General features: G+C 38.4%; 1 protein-coding gene across 2 annotated transcripts in view; it reads right to left on the reverse strand.

Annotated features, from left to right (window-relative positions):
• Positions 1-21,898, reverse strand: part of LOC125231441 (espin) — a 190,162-nt gene that overhangs the window by 9,055 nt on the left and 159,209 nt on the right. For both annotated transcript variants that reach the window (XM_048136901.1, XM_048136900.1), the window contains one exon: positions 13,488-14,047. In XM_048136901.1, coding sequence (XP_047992858.1) covers positions 13,488-14,047 — 560 coding nt within the window. The remainder of the gene's footprint in view (positions 1-13,487; positions 14,048-21,898) is intronic.

The raw sequence follows: 21,898 nt of genomic DNA on the forward strand, positions 1-21,898 counted from the left end.
ACTTGCTTATGTGATTGGTGCATAATGAGAAGCATGCCTAATTATGCGCAGTTGCAGACATAACTAACATAACTTTATCTACATCCATATAATACGTTTTCTAAAATACCTCATCATCCTCCTTGCGTTATCCCGGCATTTGCCACGGCTTTTTTTTAGTATGAATCACCTGATGGTAAGTGATGATGCGGTCTACGGTGGAGCACGCTTACCTATGAGATACCTATTTACTCTTGCTTTAAAGATACCTGGATTGTACTCATGTGGAAACACAGACTCAGGCAGATCATTGCACTCCTTGGCGGTTCGCAAAATAAATGTTGAAGCGAAACGCTTAGTGCGTATTTTATGAATAACCGTGAAGCGATGCCGCATTGCCGATTGTCTGGTGGTCCTAAGGTGAAATGGGGACGGAGGAAATTCCCATAAGCCGTGGCAAATGCTCCATGACAATGCCTGGGCCTTTGACAACTAATAACAAGATTTGGCGTAAGTAGGCACTAGTTTTACGAAAGCCACTGTCATCTGACCTTCCAACCCGAAGGGTAACTAGACCTTATTGGAATTAGTCCGGTTTCCTCACTATGTTTTCCTTCACTGCCTTCAGATGCACTCTTGGAGTGATAACAGTCAAATACTTACACACACATACACCGAAAAGCGACTGGCAAATATCAAATGACATTTCGCACATAAGTTCCGAAAACTCATTGGTGCGAGCCGGGACTTCGAACCCGTAAGCAGTAATATTCAACTAGTGATTGACGAATTCCATCATCGCAATTATGATTATTTCTTTGTAACAGAATGTTCTAAAGAATATACAGATGTAGTGCGAAAAGAATTTCCTTCGTATTCTTACGGAAACGTACGAACGTGACATACTATTTCAGTCCGTCTCAGTACAACGTACACTGAGAGAAATTTGCATTGTGAATTTAACAAGTTCGACTTGTTGCGGTTTATCCGTTTGAATCAGCCAAACGTATGTTTAAAACAATATGTGTCAGGTTGTTTTTATAAAATCGACTTGTTGATTCAAATATTTTGCCGATTCAAATGACAAGTAGCTTGTTGTTTGAACCAAAGAGCACGTAGGCGCTATTTTAACCAAAAAACTTGTTGAACGAACATGAAAACTGGTTGTATTTTCTCTCAGTGTACTGCCACTGTTTGAACTATGACAAATACGAACGTTTCCGGAAAAATACGAAGGAAAAGCTTTTCGCACTACAATCTGTAGTAAGTAGCTCAAGTCCGTAGGTAGTACATTTAATTTTAAATTAATTGAATAAATCAGACAATAAACATGAGTATAAATAAAAGTCGTGAACAAGAGATCATCTTAGAAAGCGTGAAGTCTGCGTTCAAATCTAAACCTAATGTATATGATGCATAAAGTAAGCTTTCGCTAGCAAAATGCAACAATAAAGTATTGTTGTAGTTTTGTGCATTAATTAATTTCGTGATTTTCATTATGTAGTTGTTATTCAAAAGGAATAATGGTTACTGGCTACTGAATCAAGATGAAACTTTGATAGTCATAATCAGTAATCACGAGCTTTAGTATAAGTATTTTACGCAACCGGCGTTTAAAGGAGGTCAAAAAAGGCGAGTGGCGTGGGTAATAAAGACGCCAAGAGTATTTTTTGACTCAGTTAAACACCGTTGCATAGAATACTTTTTCTACGACCATGCACTTAGTTTTTCATAGTTTTCTAGAATAACTTTCGTGAAATTCACACTGTTTCCTGTATTATGACGAAAAGGTTTGCACTGCCAGCGCTCGAGCCAGCTGCCCAAAGCCATCCCCTGCCGACTTTCACCGTTACGAGTATAACAATGCGTCGCCATGGTTACAACGCCAAACAATGCGTTTTCAATTCTTTCGTTACTGCGCGCGTGCGCGGGAAGCCTGCGAGGTCTGGCTTTCGGGAATAGACTTTTATGTAAGGTTTTAAGGTTCAGGAGTAGAGAAATGTATTATTGTATCGTGTTAAACAGTCAATCCGATACTGACCCAGCTATGGTAATTCAAGAGTATGCAGATAGGTCGTTTCATCACATTGTTATCTGTCAGATCTTAATTATTAAGTAGCATTCATAAAGTTCATTACGTAAGGCGCATTAGCGATTATGTTTCCACTGTTGTTTTGGAAGAATTTATGCAAATTATATTTTAAGACTGTTTAGTCTCACATCTACAATTAAAAAAAAAACAATTACTTGATGATAGATTGTCGCGACTGGAATTGTGTCGCTTAACTTCAAACTTGGGTAAATCAATTCTGCTTTAAGGTTGATTATTATAAAAAATATATACATTATGATCTGAAAGATTGTCAATCTTATAGCAGAATGGATTTACCCAAGTTTGAAGTTAAGTGACACAATTATGCGTATGCGTTTCATGTGTTGTGCGTACATTATTTTGGATGGACCGTCCTATTTGTTTTCTGCCAAGTTCTTAGATTCTGCTAGCGTATTATAATGTAATGCTTTTCATGTGTTGCGCGTGCATCAAGCTAGGAACACACTACGCGGACGTCCGTCGTAAATCGACCGCGGACAGGAATCTGGACAATTGAAATACACATAACCGTGCAAACTATCGGTCGACGGACGCGGACGTGGCCTTGAGCGCACGGACGTCCGATCGAAATCTGGCTCTCTGGATGTTTTGTTCCGTGCACACTGTTCGGCCGCGGTCGCGGACGATTTACGACGGACGTCCGCGTAGTATGTTCCTAGCTTTATTTTGGATTGAACGTCCCATCCGTTATATGTCAAGTTCTTCCCATTTTGCTATCGTCGATTTGTCGCCCATTCATTCATTCGTTACTTTAGTTAGTAGGGAGCTTTTGTAACAGACGATGTCGTATTCTTAAAACAAATTAAATTATCCTCATAGAAAATAATTTAATTTGTATTTTTAGTAGACACACTACTATTTTAACTATAAACTGAGATAAATGTCATATACAAAGAAATGACATTTATTTCAGTTTATAGTTCAAATAGTAGTGTGTCTATTAAAAATACAAATTAAATTATTTTCTATGAGGATAATTTAATTTGTTCTAAGAATTAGCATGACAGCGCCATCTCTTTTCGCTAACTGTGTCGCTTAACTTCAAAACTGGGTAAATCCATTCTGTTATAAGGTTGATTATCTTTCAGATCATATTATATTTTTTATATATTCAACCTTAAAGCAGATTGGATTTACCCAGGTTTGAAGTTAAGCGACACAACTCGTAATCACATGAGTTGATTCAGTTAAGAGATCGAACTAGTTTCCGTTCTATCTCAGAGAGGGCGCCTTAGCCTTCGGTAATTGTGTCATATACTTGAAAGTTTCGACCCTTGCCACCGTGACCGAATGGCCGAGTGGTTGAGGCATCCGTCGCGATAACGGAGGACGCTGGTTCGAATCCAGCTTTGGACACTTGGAGGCCTTGGTCATTTTTTCTTTGTATATGACATTTATTTCAGTTTATAGATGATGTCGTCTTTGATAACAGATGAGCCGGAGCAAGGAAAAAACAAGAAACAAATGCAGCACAAAATACACCTACTGACGAAAGTGACGAGTAAAGAAAGGGCTACGAAAGAGAATAATGGGACGATACAAGACACCGTGTTTTTTTTTGTTTTCCGTTAAATTTGACACGCAGTTAGGTTCATTATTAGGAACCACCCAGTATTTAGCTTTTTGCTAAACTCGAAAGAAAAAAAACTAATTAGTGTAAGAACCACTTGTACCAACGAAAATGAAGCCATTTTATATAGAATTTGACAGTTGACAACCCACTAACCTTGAGTTAAGTGGTTGGTGCCAGTGGGCCTTAGAGGGCTTTATAAGTAATAATAACATTAAAGTTAATGTCAAGTGTTTGACGGCATATGTCAAAACAAATAACATTAGGAAGTGGTAAAGGATGTCACACACGTGTTAAGTAATTAAATTTATTTTTTTAATAATTCAATAACCGTAAGAGTTAACACGCTAGTTTTTTAGACAAATTAATTATATTTGACCTAAAGAAACCCTTAAAGTTAACGGAATTCAATAAAAACACTGTGTATATTCCACTATATTCATGCAGTCCACAAAACCACAGATTCCCGCAACTAACAATTTAACCGTAAATAATAACTGAAAACCATTTATAATTACATCGCCATATTTTGGCATAATGAAGTAACTTAAGCAAGGTATAAGTATACACTTGTAAGTTTGTAACGTAACCAATTCACAAAGGCATCGCCAATTTCACGGTTGAGCAAATCGTTGCAAATACTTATATGTCCATTTCAAATACGAAGGCCCGATGGCACTTAAGACGGTCAATTAGCGTTAACAATAGGATTAGTGATAACAAAAGATACCTGATTGCACCGACAAAGAGATTGCACCGACGCGTGCCTATTTGAAGTCGGCCTAATTAGATAACAAAAGGCAAACATTATGAGCCCTATTGTTAAGTTTCGAGTGCCATCGGGCCTTCGTATTTGAAATGGACTACACAATGTTTTTTTCTTACGATGTTATCGGCAATGCACTGTTATTGTGGCCAGACCTAATGAACCAGGGTAGGTTAAAATGGAAAAAAATCAGGACAGTATTAAGAGAAGTCCTAGATATGTTGCAGACTAATTAATATGTGCAAGATGTTTTGCAATACCTCTTTGTATATATGATATTATAACATCATATTTCTGTATGTTTTTCGGTTTTTTTAAGCATCGGCCGTATAATTAAATATTATAAAGAATTAGGCATAATATCGGAAGTTGTAGATAACTAGGGCCAGAACATTTGCCCAGCAGAGGGACAAATAGGCTAAGAAAAGTTAAGTTCCCATATCAAATACCTATTGCATTCCAATAAAATTATGATTGTTAGGTATCATTATAAATTACAGGCGTGGATTTGTTTATTTCCGATATAATTTTCCTATATAAAGGAAAGAATAAATAAAACTTAAGAAATAGCAACCTACTAAACTAAAATCCACACCTGTATTCCCAAAAGGCATAGGCAGAGTATATAAAACTGCTTAGTATCAGTGTAACTCTTAGCAATTAAGGGGTTAAGAGAAAGAATTCGTGACTAAATGTAATATCCAAATGTCAATACACTTCACGCCTACTTAAAGTCAGATAAATCTAGATTTATTAACCCAAAGATGATTTCCTAAGATAGCCCAATCAAAACCTGAGATCAACGTACTCAATTAATTAACTTGAGATAATTACCTAGGCATGCAAGTTTCAAAGAACACATTTGAGTGACCAGAAGTCGATCTTATGGTATCGTAATACGGTTTAAAAAGAAAAAAAACATACGATGCGTTTCGCGCGGATCTTGTACTTAGGTAAGAAAGGACGTATACGCCTTTTGGTTTCATATTATCTTACGCCTATATGGATATGAGTATGCATTTAATCAAAAAGGATGTATGCGCCTTTGGATTTCATAGTGAGTTGTGATCTTTTGGCATTCAGGAAAATTGGTAGGGGGGAAAATAGATCAGTGGGTTAGTGTACGGAGACGGTGGAATGCGTAGATGCATGAAGTAAAATTTGACTCGTTTTGTTGACAGCTGGTGACATGACGTCCAATATTACAGATGTAGTGCGTAAAGCTTTTCCTTCGTATCTTTATGGAAACGTTCGTATTTGTCATGCTAGTTAAGACGGTGTCAATAGGTATGTCTCAAGCGCGGATCCAGCTTCGTGCCCAGGGGGGGGTCACGTGGTAAAGGCCCAGGCCCCAGGGGGGGATCACGTGGTCTATTTGTATGGCCAACCTAGGCTCCAGGGGGGTCATGACCCCCATGACCCCCCCCCCCCTGGATCCGCGCATGGTATGTCTTGTACTGAGACTGACTGAAATAGCATGACACGTTCGTACATTTCCGTAAAAATACGAAAGAAAATTATTCGTACTTACTACATCTGTAGTCACTTTGGTAAATTTCTGGCTTTCTTGAAGTAGATAAATTTGCATTTTCGTATAGAAACATAATATGTTGCTAATGTTGCTATACGAAAATGCAAATTATGAAGGCACATGCAGTGAGTGAAATGATTTTAATATACTTATACTAATAATATCTTCTTCGTAATTAAGATACTATTGCGTAAAGACATAAGAATCCAAGATATGAAGTAATGTTTTATCACTTTCATATTTTTTTTTATTAATGGGCTTACTCTTGACCACAGACTAGCCGAAGGCAAAGACGTGGCCTACGGTGGAGTGAGCTCACCCAAGATGCCTGCAGTTCACCCTTGATATGATGACTGAATTTAGCAAATGTGCATTGAAAGTATGTGGTTATCAATGTAAGTATTGCAGTTTTCAGAAGATTGTTTGTAAATTATGTTTATGAAAACACAGAAATAGGTACAATGTAGTCAGTTCCATTAGAGAATATGCATAATTCATGAGTTATTTACCATTTGCAATTGATTAACGTGGCCACTTTTACTTGTAAATGACGAGTAGTTTGACACTTTAAGTAGATTATGAACAGTCTACCAATAATAGCTGATGAAACAATGAACCAAAAACATCTACCATGTCACCTGTCAAAGTCTCAATTATTCGACATTTAGGGACTTACGTATATGCTTTTGTTAAGTTATAAGAGAATCTTAGATACTTTATACGCGTATTCTGCTGACTGTACGGACTATCTAGGAATGAACTTCTTTACTTCATATAATTTCTAATTCTAAGGCCCACTTGAACCAACCACTTAACTCAGGGTTAGTGGGCTGTCAACTGTCAAATTCCATATAAAATGGTGGGTTAACCCTACATTATCGTTGGTGCAACCGTAGTGCAAATAAACTAAACAGTATTTACATAATGTCTTCAAAACATGCATGTTCATTCCATTGCTCGTTATTCTGTGATAAAGTCTGCAAATAGAAAACGGAGAGATTTTCTCCTCATTTTCGAAGTCAGTTTCATTTCATTAAGTAATATCACCTCGACCTTTAAAATAGACTTTAATAAACTCAATAAACTCACCTGTTGTGTCGATTTCCGTCCCCGTACTATACCTATACCTACCTATCTGCGTAGCTATACTTATGCATTTTTACCCTCTCGTTTAGTTGCAATAAATCAAGTTTAATATCCAGACGCGTTTGACTTACTACTTACTCCCAAGCAAAATTGAACCTTATCCCGTAAAGAACATGGTCCTTCGAACCGGATGCTCGGACAGTGACTCGTAAAAATAATTGGTTCAATAGAAAATTAGTGTAATTTCGGTGAAATAACGTTAAATAACAGTTGAAATGTGTTTAATTCGTTGGACAAATATGCAACTCAAGTGAATTAAGCAAAAAGAACGATAAGGATTAAGACAATTCGGTGTTTTTAACAAAACAGTTTTGCATATTAATTAAGTGCTATAATCGAACTAAGGACAAGGTGTATTGTGCATACAAACGTTTTGTGGTTCTTAACTACAAATAAGACAGTACTGTGCCGTGTATTACAGTAGTGAGCCGCCGTGATTTGGGTGAAATTGTTGGACAATTTTGTGCGGCGCTCGCTTACCCTACTCATAAAAAGTTAACAAAGGACTGGAACTTTCCTACAGTGGTTACGTACTTTACGTGGTGTTTTTTTTGACTGTATGTTGTGATAGACATTTACTACAATGGAAAACATTGAAAAACATATAGTTATTCAGGCCGATACTTTAGAAAAGGTGAAAAAGGCGTACGTTAACTACAAGAAATCTCCCAGGGAGAGATTAACAGCTGGTTATGTGAAGGGAAGAATAGATACACTGGAAACGTACTGGAAGGAGTTTAAAGCCGTACATGAAATGTTAATTTTGTCGGTCGCTATGGAACAGCGTCAAGCTACAAATTATTTCGCTGACAACATGTGTGAGGATTTTGAAGAAGTGTATTACACTTACAAAGGCGAGATGATGTCTAAGTTAGAAAGTATGGAGCCGACAAAAAGTGAGTCTAAACACACACCTACACCTAGTACACCTAGTACATCGAATAGTAGTGAAGTTAAATTGCCAAGAATTTCGCTACCTTCTTTTAATGGCAACTACACTGAATGGCAGTCTTTCCATGACTTATTTATGGCATTAGTGCATAACAATGAATCTTTACAAGATGTTCAGAAGCTACATTATCTAAAGAGCAGTTTAGCTGGAGAAGCGGAAGCATTGTTACGACAATTTTCTATAACTGCTGAAAATTATAAGGAAGCTTGGTTAGTACTGAAGAAACGTTATGCCAATAAGAGATATATAGCGAACTGTGTTTTTAAGAAATTCTTTACACAAAAAACGTTAACACAAGAATCAGCTACAGCTTTAAGACAACTGTTAGACACTTCGGTAGAATGTATGAGTGCACTGAAACATCTAGGCTTACCTACAAATCATTGGGACGCAATCGTGAACTATTCTATAGTATCAAAACTGGACTCGAGCACTCACAAGGAATGGGAAGAGTTAATTAGCAGAGATGAGTCTGACGACTTACCTAGTTTTGATAAATTAAAATCGTTCCTGGAAAACAGATTTCGTACCCTGGAGATGGTTGAACCTGCAAGTAAAGTATACAAACCTGTGAAAACAAAGATGTTTCATGTAACCGCAACGAGCGAAGTGAAGTGCACATTCTGCAATGAAGATCATTATATATATCAATGCAAACAGTTTTCTAAGCAATCGATTGAAGATAGATACAGTTTTGTACAGAAGAATAATCTCTGTTTTAATTGTTTGATACCGAATCACAATGTATTCAAGTGTAAACAGAAGACAACTTGCCAGATTTGTAAAAGAAAACATCATTCGTTATTGCACCGAGAGAAACAAGCAAGTGGAGAGTCGCATACGTCTGGAGAAACAAATAACAACAACAAAGAGAAGATACAAACCGTCGTTGTTGCGCACACGTCGTCGAGCGCATCACGACGTCTACAACCTGGTCTAGGCACCTTGCTGACGACAGCATTGGTGCACGTCACAGCGGAGTCGGGGCAGTCACACGTGCTGCGGGCTCTCGTCGACCAGGGCTCGGAGGAGTCCTTCGCGACTGCAAGGTCGGTCAATTTGCTGGGTTTGAAGAAAACCAAGGTCAGCGGAGTGATCTCTGCCGTAGAAGAGTGTGAGACGACAATCAAGCATAGGGTAACGTTGAACATTCAATCAAGGTACGATATTTCCTATTGTTTAAATGTAGATGCTTATGTATTGAAAACTATAACCCGTCAGCTACCATCTAGGGAAATTAGAAGTCTTAATTGGCCACAAGTTTACGAAATAGATTTAGCTGACCCCACCTTTGGCTCACCCGGTAGGATTGATATTCTTCTTGGTGCGAAAGTTTACAGCAAAATCCTAGAAGCAGGTTTAATGAAGGGACCAGGAAACTTTATTGCACAAAAAACACACCTGGGCTGGATTTTGTCAGGGGGTAATAATAATACATCATTTACTGTTTCACAGCACATTACAAGTCTACATGTTACTGGACAAATTGAAGAGGATAATATTCTCCTGAAGAAGTTTTGGGAGGTTGAATCTGAACTATACACGAAGCAGAGCATGTGGATAAAGGAGGAAGAACGGTGCGAGGAAATATATCAACAAACAACAAGGAGAGACGACACAGGGAGGTACGTAGTACAACTCCCTTTAAAGACAAACTTTGAAGACACTGTAAAATCGTGTGGAGATACAAAGCATCAGGCAGTAGTGAGGCTACATCAGCTGGAAAGAAAGTTCGCAAGGAACGAGAATCTGAAAGCTGAATACACTAAGGTAATACACGAATACTTACAGCTGGGCCACATGAAGAAGGTAGACCCAGAAGATGAAGATAATGCAGTATATCTAGCTCATTGTGCTGTAATAAGAGAAGATAAAGAGACATCGAAGCTGTGCATAGTTTTTAACGCGTCATCAAAGGCCCCAAACGGATGTTCTTTAAACAGCAGCATGATGGTAGGACCTACAATACAGCCAGACTTACGTAGTCTGGTATTTAGATGGAGAACTCACAAAATCTGTGTTGTTGGCGATATTATAAAGATGTATCGTCAGGTAAGAATGGATGACAAACACACAGACTTACAATGCATTGTATGGCGGGATAACACATCTGAAAGAATAGATAGTTATAAGCTACTCACAGTTACATTCGGTACAGCAGCGGCACCTCATCCGGCTGTACGTACTCTTCAACGTTTGGCTGATGATGAACAAGACAACTACCCTCGAGGAGCGGCGGTAGTAAGAAACTCATTCTACATGGATGACCTTATGACAGGACACGAAGATCTCGACGAAATGAAAGAAACCTGTAAAGAAATTAAGGCATTACTAAAGGCAGGTGGTTTCGAGATGCAGAAGTGGTCTAGCAACTCTGAAGAACTCCTGAAGGACTTGACTGATGACTCGAAGACTCCGGAACCTGTAAAAGATAAGAAAGAAATTAAATTAGACAAAATTATAAAGATACTGGGACTTACCTGGGATAGAAAGGATGACACTTTTCACGTTTCAGTAAACTTACCAGCGATCAGGACACCTGTAACAAAAAGAGTAATATTATCTGATGTCGCTAGCTTATTTGATCCCTTTGGCTGGCTCTCACCTGTTGTAATCACAGCGAAGATCATGATCCAAAAATTATGGCTTTGTCATTGTGGTTGGGATGATGAGCTATCTTCAGAGTTAGTTGACGAATGGATTAGCTTCAGAGACGAACTACAAGAGCTGGAAACGATTGAGATTCCAAGATGGATCAAGATGTCGTCTCGCTGCAAAGAAGTTGATCTTCACGGGTTCTCTGATGCCTCGACATTTGCACTTGCAGCCGTTGTGTATGCAAGAGTGGTAGACGAGCATGATGTTGTTCATGTCACGATGGTAGCTTCAAAGACAAAGGTAGCTCCCCTGAAACAATTAACGGTCCCGAAGCTTGAATTGTGTGCTGCAGTATTATTAACAAAGCTTCTACATGAAATTTCAGGTCCATTGGACATACCTATGCATAGAATGTACGCGTGGACAGACTCGATGGTGGTGCTTTCGTGGTTGCAGTCCCCGCCCAGCCGATGGCAGGTGTTCGTTGGCAACAGAGTATCAGAGATCATCCAGCATATAGATAACGACAGGTGGAGACACGTCTCGACGGAACACAACCCAGCTGATCTTGCCTCAAGAGGTATCAAGGCAAGTGAACTTCCAAACAATGACCTTTGGTGGAGTGGACCCGCATGGTTAAAGAATACAAACACTGAGGTGTTACGGGCCATTACAATTCCAACAACAGACCTAGAATGTAAGAAAACATTCCATACATCAGTACAAGACACGCCCATGTGGGAAAGATTTTCGTCTATGGTCAGGATGAAGAGAGTGATAGCTCATTGTAAGAGATTTATAAACTATAAAAACAAAAGAAATGAAGAAATCTTGAGTGCCGAAGAATTAGAGGACGTTGAAATCTGCTGCTTGAGATATTATCAGAAAGCAGTATACAGCCAAGAGTTTGAAGACCTGAAAAAGAAAGGAAAGGTTAGAAACAAAAGTTCACTAATTAAACTTACCCCGTACGTAGATGAACGCGAACTACTGCGAGTTGGAGGCCGTCTGAGTGAAGCAGATTTGCCAGAAGACGCTAAACACCCGATTATCGTACCAAGCAAGCAACATGCTGCAAGATTAATAATAGCGGATGCACACGCCAAAACTTTACATGGCACAATCATGCACACGCCAGGACGCTTTCTGGTAGGCGAGGCTCTGAAGAACGTTCCAGATACAAGTTACGAAACCAAGAAGTTACATCTGCTAACACGCTGGCAGCTCGTACAAAAACAAATGCAAGATTTCTGGAAGAAATGGCAAGCAGATTATTTAAACACACTCCAGCAAAAACATAAGTGGTATGACGCTGTAAAGGCACCCTGTATAGGAGATGTTGTTATTATAAAGGAGCAGGAGTTACCACCAGCCAAGTGGCTGTTAGGTAGAATCACGGCACTGCACGCAGGGCCTGACAATTTAGTTCGTGTTGCAACGGTCCAATGCAAGGGCGATCATATTCTAAAAAGACCGTTATCTAAATTGATATTGTTACCTAAAATGCCTGCCGATGAATAAATAACATACATCAAAGGTAAAAAATAATGAGCTATGGTGGGCGGTTAAATTTATTCCGCGTGTTAATTTTAGGTAATTATTCTGGCCGACTGTAGTTATAATTTGTAATACCTACTCAATACATAAGCACAAAGGTTTGCGAGAAAATTGTTGTTACTCTTTATTCCAAAACGCTAAGTAAATATACCTACTTTGTCTTATATAATTTATGCTAAGTGTATAAAAACTCTTAAGTATGTAATTTATAGGTAAATGCATCGATTACAATTTTGTAGATGTTAAATGTAAATCATAGTCACTTCCTATTATTGGGTCACCGAGCGGATCCCAAATTTCCTATAGTTAGTAGGTACTTAAACATACCATTGTAAGTATTGTAACTCATTACCTCTGCAAATGTAAATAAATGCTAACCTATATATAAATAAATAGGTATGTAAATCCTTAATTTGTTTAGATATTATTAAGTTTTCCTTGTTTACTTACCTATTCATCTTGTTTATCTTTGAAATAGAAGATGTGTTAGTTAAAACATTATCTAGTTATAAAGTTATTGTTTTAAGTCATCCATAAAAACGAGCGAACATACATATACCTACAAACATAGAACCTCATTTCTATGAAGTTAGTTAAATAAAATATTTTTAGTTATACAGTCCACTAAAATGTACCTATGTATGTATGTACACATATTTTGTTGTTATGGTTGACCCATTTACTATAAATTTAGTACTTAGAAAGTAAGCATTATATTAGGTACTAAAATGTTGATAATGATACCCTACGCGGGCACTCGATTATTATCTACGCAACGCAGGCAGTTTCTTGTTTACTTCAAGAAATTGAACTTGTTTATCAGTTATCCTCTTGCTTTGGCTCCTGCCAGCGTCGCTCGGATTATAATTCGTTATTTAGTGATAAGAAAGTGAAATGTATCAAAATCATTAGTTTCGTTAATTAGTGTTGAACTTAAAACATACGATAGTGATGTTAGTGCTTGTGATACCTAAGATGTGTTGGAATTTGGAATGCATTTTGGATAATATGATATTGTTCAAGCAACTAAGTATGTCCGTAAGTTTTAGGTTAAGTTTTTTTTCCTAGTTAAGTTAAAAACTGTTGTTTTTGGTGGGCGGTATGTTGTGTCGATTTCCGTCCCCGTACTATACCTATACCTACCTATCTGCGTAGCTATACTTATGCATTTTTACCCTCTCGTTTAGTTGCAATAAATCAAGTTTAATATCCAGACGCGTTTGACTTACTACTTACTCCCAAGCAAAATTGAACCTTATCCCGTAAAGAACACACCTGATCGACGAAGTTCTCCGCCGTGAACCGCTTCGTGAACTCCGTGAAAGTTTCCTTATCCTGAAGGCTCTCCCTCCTCGCCCGCTCAACCTTCATCTTCTTTATTCCAGTGATATCCTTCGACATTTTCAATTCCTCTATCAAGTCTATCTTCGCGCTTTTGTAGTTTTCCGCCGCGCTGGGCAAGCATTGCAGGCTGACGGAGCGAGCGGGCGGCGGAGCGGAGAGCGTTTTGGCGGCGGGCGCGCGCAAGCGGACGGCGCTGAGCTCCGCGCTGCTGATGGCGGCCAGCGGCTGCGCGGCGGCGGCGGGCGGCTGCGGGGGCGGCGGCGGCGGCGCGGGCTCGCTGAGCGCGGGCGGCGGCGGCGGCCGCGGCTCCGCCGCCGCGTCGTCGCGCTTGCACGGCGCCGTGATGGTCTTCAAGTACTCCGAGGGCTTGATCAGGCGGTCGGGCGCGTTGTGGGGGAAGGCCGGCGGCACGAACGGGAGCACGGCTTGCTTGTTCACGAGATTGGGCCCGCGCGGCCGCTCCTCGTCTGTGGCGGTCGAGCCGCGGCGAGCTGAAACATGCAGCCCGTTAGGAGGGGAGAGAAAGTCGCGCGCACGCACCCCGCGCCGGCGCCGGCGCAGCCAGGCGTGCAAAATCAATCATTTTAAAACTCTTTTAACTATTATTTCACAATTTAATTAAATAACTATTGCCATAAAAAGTCACTAGAAACACTCCTTATCATTTACGCCTTGTAAATAGTTTATAAAATTAATAACGATGAGATGGCATGCTCATTGAATTGAATAAACACAAGAGAACGAGTGTCAACACCACAATGCGTATAAAAACTGTTTATATCACTTTACGCATCGTGCTGTCAACGGAAGCTTTATGTCTCTGTAATTAAATCTGTTTTTCTTTGCTCAGTGACTAATTAGTTGGTCGCTGTAGAGTAAATGGTGGAATGTAAGCCTGTCAATCGGTGCGTAAGATGTATAGAGAATTCTTTATTTTCTATATACTAGTCTTCATTCCCTATTCATAGCTCGTCACTTCTTTATCATGCACATATATTTATATATATTAGGTACATTACATATATCTACGTTAATTTTGCTAGAATCGATATGTTGTTGTATCACTACGAAATATAGGTATTTCAGTTTCAAAAACAGTATTTACACTATTTACTTTTATATATATTATGTACATATAGCATGCTAGAGTACATTTATATTTTAATGCTAATGCGCGTCCAGTATATATCACAATAATATACCTATAATAATGTGGTGACGGGTTAAGAATTTCACCACCCCCTTTCTTCCCGTGGGAGTCGTAGAAGCCGACTGTGGGATATGGGTTAAATTGTTTCGTAGGCGAGAGGCTGGCAACCTGTCACTGTAATGTCACAATTTGGATTTCTTTTAACCCCTTTTTGCCCAGAGTGGCATTGAAACTTAGTAGTCCATGTGCTCTGCCTACCCCTTTATGGGATACAGGCGTGATTATATGTATGTATGTATGTATGTATATCACATTAGTGATTTTTGTTCGTTTGTAGTATACATATTAACTAGGTGATACGTTTACTAATAAATAATAATGAATATAAATTGAGAAGGAGCGCAATTGGACTAGGCTGGCCACAGAACTTAATTTAGATAGAAGAGACAAATTCATATATTTGTATAGGGGCCGAGCGTGTCAAATTTTGTACTGAAGTTGATTCTTGCCTGTAATTTTAAATATGTCTCAGGTTCTTGATTGTTGATAATTTTTGTGTTGTTGCAATTGAATATCACGTAACGAGGCATTTTTTATGTTTTGGTTGACTTCAACTTACAAAAATTGACGCCCGAAAGCTGCAAGCTGCGAGTAAAGACGGACAACTCAGTGGACTTCACTGAGTTCATTTGACACGCTAAGTAGATACGTTTGCTTGATCTATGGTATATATGACATCTGTGAGGCTGGCAGGATTCAGAGTTAGTCGCCCAGGATTGTGAAAAGTGAAAGATTCTTTCTTCTAAGAGCCCCATGTCCCTTGTCTTTCTGTAAGTAATTTATCTTGTGTCGTGATTGTTTTTCACCGGGTGGTTTAACCAAAAGATCAGCACTGGAAGCCATTAATATGCTGAGGTTAAACCATTTCGTGGCACCTTCTCGTTTTAATGTCATCCATATTTGTATTTTTTTTTCTTTTTATGTGTGTGTGATACCAAGGATGATTTATATCTTAGGATTGTCAATCTTCATACTAAGAATCGTACCTCAATCTTTTAGCGCCACCTATTAAATACTATGACACTACACTAATGATGCATACAAATTTATTTACTTTTTCTAAAATTAATCTTGGGATTAGTTGTCAAAGTGGACCCCAGGCCCCAATGAGCCGTGGCATTGCCGGGATAACGCAAGGAGGATGACGATTCCAAAATGTGTAATATTGACGTAATATCATGATATTAAAATAAATAATTTTGTCATAAAAAATAAAAACACGCAAAAATACTTGAGGACAATATGATTTTTTCCACTTCCAGGCCATCTAGTTACACAGCGCCATCTAGTTTTATTTCTAAAAGGCCCATACATTTTAGGGGAACAATTTTGTATGTGCTTTGTCAGTTCCGGTATATATCGTCCTTGGTGTTTACGAATAAATTTATTCTATTCTAAATGCCAACTCAAGCTTAATACATCTGGAGATTGAGAAATATCCTTTTTTTCATAAATAAGGCACGTTTTTTCATGGTAAAGCAGAACGTTAACTTTCCGCAACCTTCAAATCAAGAGTGAACAGGCATCTTCTGGGCAAGCTCACTCCACCGTAGGCCACGTCTTTGCCTTTGGCTAGTCTGTGGCCAAGAGTAAGCCCATTTATAATAAAATTATCTTCTTAATGAGTTAGTATTAATCAGACAGTAGATAGTTGGAAACGATTCGCTCTGTTGACTGTATTAGTGCACCTAGTGGAATTTACGTAAAATCAAGAAATCTAGCTGCACTTTGCAACATCCATAGCGAAACTGTTACCCAAGGCCGAGTCTTGATATATTTTCAATAGACAAGCATTTCACTTATCAGTTCAGTTTTGTGGGTGGGTATCCTTTTACTACTCGCACGAGTAAAGTAAAGTAAAATATTTAATTATTATACAAGGGTGCAAAGTTGTATTTTAACGCCGAGTGTGGAATTGAAAAACGAGCAAGTGAAAGGATTCAATAGTTGAACCACGAGCAAAGCGAGTGGTTCGAGAATAGAATCCTGAACTTGCGAGTTTTTTAACACACGAGAAGTAATAGTACATTACGATACAAGTGCATAAAAAAGGAAGTTCGAAACGAGTGGCGATAAATTAAAACACGACCGAAGGGAGTGTTTTAAATCGACACGTCTTTTCGCACGTGTATCGTACGACGTTTTTCAGTACAGATGAGCCTCCGAAGTTTTGACCTGGCATATAATGAACCACTTCTCGCACTAGTGCGTAAAAAAACCACCATCTCTACTGAAAAATACATTTGCACCCGAGTGTAACACAAAACTTTTCCCCTCACTACATAGCGAGGAAACTACAACGCAAAAAATGCGTTTATCACTGCTTCCAGTAGTTCCACAGGTGGTAAATCATCCTTATTACTAGATTGACCTACTTTTACCAATTTTAAAGCAGTTAATTTGACTTTATTCAAGGTCAAATTACTTTACCCACTAGTGGATAAAATGCGTTTTTACCCGCTGGTATTAAAGGACAAAACACGTGTTTCCGAGCTAGTGAGGGGAAAAAGTACTTTTATATTTTTTAAACAGTGACGTTATACAATTTAAAATAAGTGAATTGTTACAAGTAGGCGTACTTGTAGGTAGGTACATGTCATACCTTCCAGGTGCGTAACTAAAATAAATAAAATAAAAAATTTAAAAAACCGCCGCCATAGTGGACAGATTTTCATCAAACATGTCTTAGCCATTCCCGACTAATTCAGCTTTCAAAAAAAAAACGAAATCTAAATTGGTTCATCCGTTCGAAAGCTACGATGCCACGCACAGAGAGACAGACACGTCAAACTTATAACCCGTCGTTTTTGAGTCGGGGGCTAAAAAGTCCACTAAAAAAACCGAGAATCAATTGAATATTTACGAAACAAAACGAAGAATGCAATTTTAAAGATACTTTCCGAGGATGCAGCTCCTGTCTTACTTAACTTGATTAAAACAATACTTATTTAGTTGCAAGATTATGAAGTAAATTCTAAATTAAATCTTAATAATTATCTGAACACTAATCGAACATCGTTATGTTCGATCAGTGTTCAGATAATTATTAAGATTATATCTATAAATAATACCTACCTAAAAATATATACCTATATCTTACACACAAAGGCTGTCAATGTCGTTGAAACATCGGAGGTTAGTTAAAAACTTAGTTAAATTATACACCTCATCATAAATCCCGTGCGTATAGTAAATCTTTTGCAGTGCGAGCGGTTCAACTTTGGAATGAGTTGCTTCCGTCCTTAACACTTTCGCTACCAAGAACCCGACTGTCGGGCACACCGCTCGTAGAAGCGTAGCCGATTACATGGGTTTCCCCGTATGTAGCGAAAATGTCGTAGCGCCGCGTAGAGCCCGGTTTCGAAAGTGTTAAGGAAATCGCAGTCCGTTGCCTCGCTCAAGGGGCAGTTAAAAAAGCTGTGGCTATCGGAACATGGATGACTTGTTTGTAACTAGTTATAGATACTATATATAAATATATATTTATTTACTATATTAATATTATATATCATATAAATAGGTGAAATAGCTCGCGAATTAGGTGACGAACTGGATAAAAGTATAGCCATTGAATGCCATGAAGTAGAATCCATAGAACTCTGCAAAGACATACTTAACCCTGGCCTTAAATTTAAATTACTTACATTAAATATCAGAAGTCTACAACGAAACTTTGACTCATTTGTAGTGTCACTATTACGTACACATATTAATTATGATGTTATTGTTCTAACAGAGTGCTGGCTATCTGATGGTTCAGTAATTGATCAACTTCCAGGCTATGACTCGTTTCACACGTCCAAACGTATAAACAGAAGCAGTGGAGTGGTTGTCTACACCAAAAAGTCTCTTAGAGCGTCATCAGTAGAACCACCTTTTGACGACGCTAACTGCTTAGCTATAAAAATTAATAAAGAGCTGACTGTCATCGGAATATATCGCTCACCGTCCGTGCATAACCTTGATAACTTCTTCAACTCCTTAGACTCAGTGTTGAATAAAATTACAACAAAACAAACAATAGTTGCTGGTGATATAAATCTTGATTTGATGGGTAGCCGAAACAGTGGCTATCTATCTGAATACTTATGCTTGATGTCCGGCCATGGCTTTATCCCTGCTATCACTAAACCCACTCGGTTGGAGTCTTGCATAGATCATATATTTGTCAAATCAAACTCTGTCTGTGTCGGTATCGTATGCAAGTGTTCAGTTAGTGATCACGACATAGCCATGGTTGGCATAGCTGACCAAGTAATAAAAAAAAACAATAAACATAGACAGGTCCGAAAAACTGACTTCACTAAAGTGGCACTTGAACTTGAGGGAGCAGATTGGTCTCTGGTTACAGACACGTCTGACTTAAACACATCCACCAATAACTTTAATGACATTCTGTCATCAGCGATACAAAAACATACATCAAATATAAAACTTAGTCGTTCAAAATTCAACTTGAAACCGTGGATTACTCCCGGTCTCATAAAATGTATAAAACATCGCGATAAGCTGCACTTGTTATCCAGAGCCTCGCCCGATGATCTCATTTTAAAGAAAACTTACACGCGTTACAGAAACTTATGTGACACCATACTGCACGATGCTAAGTCCGAATATCATAAAAATCAACTCGCTGAGAGCAAAGGCAACAGTAAAAAAATATGGAAAATATTAAAGTCACTATATGATGTTACAAACAAAAACTCTGAGTCGAATCCACTACTTCAGTCAGAGTGTAGTGTTCAAGACTCCTTAAACCGCTGTAACCTACATTTCTCAACAATAGGGAAGCAATTGGCTGATAAGATCCTTTCAAGGCTTTCAGAAACACAGGAATCTTTGGCTCAAAAGTTAAACCTGCATTCCAATCAACCAAATTCTTTTTTCATGGAGCCAACGGATGCGCAAGAAGTTGAAGAGCTAATTAACAAACTGAAATCTGAAAGTGCACCAGGTTTTGACGGTTATGGGCCAGCTCTAATCAAGGCAATACGAAAAGCTATAATACATCCTCTAACTCACATCTTTAACCTCAGTTTGGAGACTGGTAATTTCCCGGATTGTTGGAAATTGGCAGTTGTCTCACCAATTTATAAAAATGGTGATAAAAATGATGTAATTAATTACAGACCTATTTCCTTATTAAGTGTTATTTCTAAGTTATTAGAAAAAATAGTGAATAAACGCCTGGTTAAATATCTAGAGAAAAACTCGTTGATATCCGATAATCAGTTTGGATTCAGATCGGGGCGGTCCACTGAAGACGCTGCAATCCTCCTCACCAACATCGTCTCACAACATCTAGACAATGGTCAAAGAAGCATAGGAGTATTTTTAGATCTCGCTAAAGCTTTCGACACCGTCTCGGTCCCAATACTCTTAAAAAAACTGGAGACTATGGGTGTGAGAGGTGTCCCTTTGCAGTGGTTTAGAAGCTACTTAACAAACAGACGACAACTGGTAAAAATTAGTCAATTCCTTAGCAGTCAAATTCCTGTAAACTTTGGTGTACCGCAAGGGAGCATCCTTGGCCCGACACTTTTCACAATTTATATAAATGACCTTCTACAGTTAAACATTCCCAACTCAAACATGATATGTTATGCAGATGATACAGTGGTAACATTTAGTGGGAAAACCTGGGAAGAAACGTTCTCAATGGCCAATCAGGGGCTAGCAAAAATTGTGTCATGGCTTGACTGCAACCTCCTTACACTAAATGTAGATAAAACATATTATATCCCTTTCAGCAAAACAGTTTTAACCGCTCCATCAATATTCGAACACTTAACCCTTCATAACTGTAATAAAACAGGTTCACCTTGTTCCTGCAACTATATTAATAGGTGCTCGACAGTTAAGTACCTAGGTCTCCTCATTGACCAACACCTATCCTTCAAAAGTCACATACAAATTCTGTCAAAGCGAGTAAGAAAGATAATCTTTATTGTTAAACGTCTCCGCGATTGCACTCCAATAAACATAATACAAATGGTTTACTATGCCTTATGTCAATCCACCATCCAATACTGTATTGCAGTTTGGGGAGGAGCCTGCAAAACTACCCTACTGGACCTTGAACGTGCCCAAAGGGCTGTCATAAAAGTCATGCTCAGGAAACCTTTCCGCTACCCAACTGAAATCCTGTACAAAGAAAGCAAACTTTTAACAGTTAGGCAATTGTACATAATGAAGGCGGTCACTCGCACTCATGCACTGATGCTTAAATCAACGCTACATGAAAAACTATTAAAGCGAAGGATTTACCGGGTTCCCCTTCCAAAGACCAGCTCAACTGTTGCTAAGCGCGCTCCTTACCACATGCACCTTTTTATCTACAATGTCATATGCAAGCACATAACTATACAAGAATGCGTGTCTCCTAAGCTGAAACAGGTCCTGGGGAAATGGTTGTTGACATTGTCTTACTGCAAAACAGAGTCCCTTTTCACCACGAGTAAGTAGGATCATACATACATACATACATACATACATACACACATAAACACATACACTTTTCAGAAACAGACTTGTAATTATAGTTTGTAGTTACTAGTATTTCTAATTATTGCATGCCTTTTAAAAGACCAAAAATTATGTTCGTTCTTAGTTTTACCTATCTCTATTACTTCTTTGGAGAAACTACAGTGTAACTTAAAATTGAAATAGCTACTCCTGACCTCTCTATGGCTCCTAAGATACAGGCTCGGCCTAGTTTAGGAACCACTGTCTTAACCCTTGTTGTAATGCTTTTGCCTCAATAAACGATTTTCATAAACGATTTTCATTTCATTTCATTTCATATTGTTATATATTCTTTATATTTGATGTACCTTTTATTCCAATTTTATTTTATTATTTTTGTTTTCGTCTCTTTTATATTTTTATGGGCTTTCCTATAAACTGTTGTACTAAGTGCTATATTTGTCTACCATTCTTCATCACATTTCACCTACTCAAAGGTTAGCTGGAAGAAATCCCTTAAAGGGATAAGTTCGCCTTTGTACTGTCTATCCTGTGTCATATTTGTGTTTTGTGTTTTGTACAATAAAGAGTTTATACATACATACATACATAAAGTCCCCTTTACAATATTGAGTAGGTATGTTATGTGTAAATATCGTGAAAGTTT

Source organism: Leguminivora glycinivorella, chromosome 11, assembly GCF_023078275.1.
Source record: "Leguminivora glycinivorella isolate SPB_JAAS2020 chromosome 11, LegGlyc_1.1, whole genome shotgun sequence".
NCBI lineage: Eukaryota > Metazoa > Arthropoda > Insecta > Lepidoptera > Tortricidae > Leguminivora > Leguminivora glycinivorella.